The sequence below is a fragment of the Neophocaena asiaeorientalis genome, unplaced genomic scaffold (assembly GCF_003031525.2).
Source record: "Neophocaena asiaeorientalis asiaeorientalis breed wild unplaced genomic scaffold, Neophocaena_asiaeorientalis_V1.1 scaffold828, whole genome shotgun sequence".
NCBI lineage: Eukaryota > Metazoa > Chordata > Mammalia > Artiodactyla > Phocoenidae > Neophocaena > Neophocaena asiaeorientalis.
In genome coordinates this window covers 1,439,580-1,443,078 of record NW_020175443.1, presented here as the reverse complement: position 1 = coordinate 1,443,078, position 3,499 = coordinate 1,439,580, and the positions used below count along the sequence as shown (strand labels likewise).

Sequence of the window (3,499 nt, the reverse complement as noted above, 5' to 3'; positions counted from 1 at the left end):
TCTGGGAGGCGGCTGGAAGCAAGTCTGCTCTGAGAGCCCTAAGGAGGGAATGGAGGCCCTGACAAGACCTGGGCCCCCGGGGCAGCCAGCCTGCCTTTTCTTTTCTTTCTGCTCAACCCAGAATAGCAGAGAACCTAAACTTTAAAAAAGTTTAACAATCATCAAAACATACTAAATTGAGGAAGCCAGACACAAAAGGCCACATATGGTGTGATTCCATTGATAGGAAATACCCAGAATAGAGACAGAAAGCAGACTGGTGGTTAACCAGGGCTGCAGGGAGAGGGAAATGGTGCGGGTGGTGACTGCTAACGGGTACGGGCTTCCTTTTGGGGTGATGAGAATGTTCTGAAACTAGACACCTCTGTGAATATACTGAAAACTACTGAATCGCACACTTTGAAAGGGCAAACTTTATGGTATGTAAATTCTATCCCAATTAAGAAAAAAAAGGTATGTCTTACAACTTTGAATCTTTCTTATGCTAAAAGTGTTTTGTTTCTGAAGCTGAACTATTGTCTCAACCACATGGAGGGGAACCTTCCAGAGTCCTGAGGGAGATTTTCTTACTCTGCAGTAGGTGGGGTCACCCCCTTGAAATCTGTCAAGAATTTTGTACTAGTGGCTTCAGGAGGGTCTGTGACTGGGACCCAACAAACTGGAAAGCAGGGGCTTCTCTTGTCTGGGTGGGTTCTGGGTGTCTGGGGGGCCTTGGGAGCCTTAAGGGGGCAGCATTTAGGCACCTGTAGCTTGTGCACTGACCTGAGTTTGGCCTCACAGTTTCTCACAGCACTCGAGGCAAATTACCCTGAGATTTTGAGGAATATAATTGTTGTGAGAGGTGAGTGAACCAGCCCGGGATATGCTGAGTGGGGGGCAGGGGATGTGGAGGCAACAAGGCAGGGAACTGAGATCCCAGGAGACCCTGAAACAGTGCCTTTCTCAGCTTCCAAGCTGTTCCCGGTGGCCTTCAACCTGATCAAGCCATACATAACTGAGGAGATGCGCAGGAAGGTGGTGATTCCTGGAGTTGAGTGAGCAGCTCTGGCCTCCTCTGCAGCCCAGAGCCTGAGCTGGGGGCTGCCCCTCTGCAGACCTGACAGCTCCTGCATCCGAGGGCACCAGGCTCGGGGACCCACTCCTCCAGACCCACTGCTCTGGAGGACCCACTCCATTATGGCATCAACTGTTGAGGCCAATGTGTCCACCTGCCAGAGGGCAGAGGGGCCAGGAGGGGTCCGTCCCCGGGGGCACCAGGAGGATGTGGGAAACAGGGGGAGGGAGCCATATGGCACAGGACAGCCCTGGGCTTGGCCCAACTGCCCTCAGTCGAGCCTCCCCGATCCCACATGGAACCCCACTTTTGCCCCCACAGACAGCTGGAAGCAAGAGCTGCCTGAGTCCACCAGCCCCGACCAGCTGCCTGTGGAGTTTGGGGGGACCATGACTGACACCGATGGCAACCCCAAGTGCCTGACCAAGGTACAGGTGCCCAGAGGATGGGGAGGGAGGGGAGACAGCCATGGTCTAGTGCCCTCTCACCCACCCTCGCCCACAGATCAACTATGGGGGCGAGGTGCCCAGGAACTACTACCTGCGCAACCAGGTGAGGGTGCAGTACAAGCACCAGGTGACCGTGGGCCGAGGCTCCTCCCTGTAGGTGGAGAACGAGATCCTGTTCCCAGGCTGTGTGCTCAGGTAGGGATGGCGGCCACTCCACACCTGGGCATGGTTGGGAGGGGCCCGGAGCCCAGGCAGGTGGTTGTCAGTGGGGCCCTGTCCCCTGCAGGTGGCAGTTCGCATTGGATGAGGTGGACATCGGCTTCGGGGTTTTCCTGAAGACCAAGATGGGGGAGCGGCAGCGGGCCGGGGAGATGATGGAGGTTCTGCCCAGCCAGTGCTAAAACACCCACCTGGTGCCCGAGGACGGGAGCCTCACCTGCCTCCAGGCCGGCGTCAGTAAGATCTATAGGGTTCGCTGGAGTCATTTTCCTCCTCATGGTGGAGAAATGATCTGACATCTCTTGCCAGTCTGACCTCTCTGTTTGCTCCTATTTCCAGATCTCAGGGAGGGTGTGGGAGTCTGTGCTAGCTCCTAGATCCCACAGGCACCAGGGACATTGGTTTCAGGTGTTGGATCTTATGAGTGGCCCCCAGGTGTGGATACAAGGGCAGAGATACATGGTGGAGAGCACGGTTCACAGCCGTGGACTCAGCTCCTGGGAAGCCCCCTCACTGCACTCAACAGGCTAAGTAAGAGACAGCTGGAAAACAGCTGTGGGCTCAGCATCAGGGTTCCCAGCCTGTCCACATGTGTGGACCACCCCACTTTGGGAATCCTGAGGAGATGACTCTTCCAGGGTTTTGTTCCCCCATTCCCAGGCCTCCCAGGCCAGATGCAGTTTGGTCTGTTTTAGCAGAAGCGACGTTGCCCAGGACCACTGCTGACCTCCCACCTCTGTGGGGAACAGAGCTAGGAGAAGGGAAACCCAAAGCTGATGTCCCCTGGAGAAGAGAATGAGTTCTGCTAATGCTTTAGTTCATCCACATCTAGTTCATCTTCGTGGCAAAGGGAGAATTAGAAGGGTGGAGACAGAGAAATCTGGACGAGTCACCACGTCCCAGCATTCATTTGGACCTTGGTGTCAAACAAAATGCCTCTAAAAAATGCATGATGAGGATGTGGCTGGTGCAACTCAGCCCTCTCTTCTGGGGAAAGCAGGGCTCCCCTCTGGGTTGGAACATCAGGATAAGGGAATCCCAGTCCCTCCCTTCCCTTGGTCTGGAATCATAAGTCTTACCAACCTCTAAGCCCATTTCCTTATCCATGAAATGGGGGTGATAGTGCCTTCTGTGGGATTGCTTTGAGGATTCAGGGAGCTGTGTGCACCGATGCAGTGCCCGTAGACGGGGCTGATGCATGCTGCTGGTGGTTACCATTATTCCTTTGGCTGGCACAAGCATCGGCCAGGGAGATAGTCGGGAGTGATGGGCTGGGGCAGACCCTCCAGCCCCACCCACAGTTCTGGGCGGCCCACTCCCAAGGGCACTGGGTGTGCAGATGTGCCAGGCTCGCTTTGCTTGCTTACTTCTCCGTCCTTGCAGACGTCCTGCGCTTTGACAACACCTACAGCCTGATGCATGCCAAGAGGGTCAGCCACACTGTGGAGGTGCTGCTCCCCGACAAGGCCTCCGAGGAGAAGATTCAGAGTCTCGAGGCAACAAGACGGTCCCCACTGCAATGAAGACCCTGGGCGCCCCTGTGCCCGTGCTCTCCAACCCCTTAGCACCCCTCCCTGTCCCCTGACCCTGCCCGCAGCCCCCAAGAAGGGTGGTGCTGGAGGTGACTGCAGAGAGCCACCCACCTCAGCCATCACCATCTCAGCTCCTTGTGGGCCAACCTGGCTCTGTGGCCGAGCAGGAAGGGGAACCCTGGTGCATAGGCCATGCTGAGGATTCAGACGGACACCCCATCCCCTGTTTGCAGAAAATGAGGATG

The 3,499-nt window shown here is 56.0% G+C and overlaps 1 protein-coding gene across 1 annotated transcript in view; it reads left to right on the top strand.

Annotated features, from left to right (window-relative positions):
• The window catches only part of SEC14L6 (SEC14 like lipid binding 6), a 5,514-nt gene extending 2,269 nt beyond the window's left edge, over window positions 1-3,245 (top strand). Inside the window, 6 exon segments of the mRNA XM_024767993.1 lie at window positions 781-841; window positions 947-1,034; window positions 1,380-1,482; window positions 1,559-1,698; window positions 1,790-1,959; window positions 3,106-3,245. Coding sequence (XP_024623761.1) covers window positions 781-841; window positions 947-1,034; window positions 1,380-1,482; window positions 1,559-1,698; window positions 1,790-1,959; window positions 3,106-3,245 — 702 coding nt within the window.
• The last annotated feature ends 254 nt before the right edge of the window (window positions 3,246-3,499 follow it).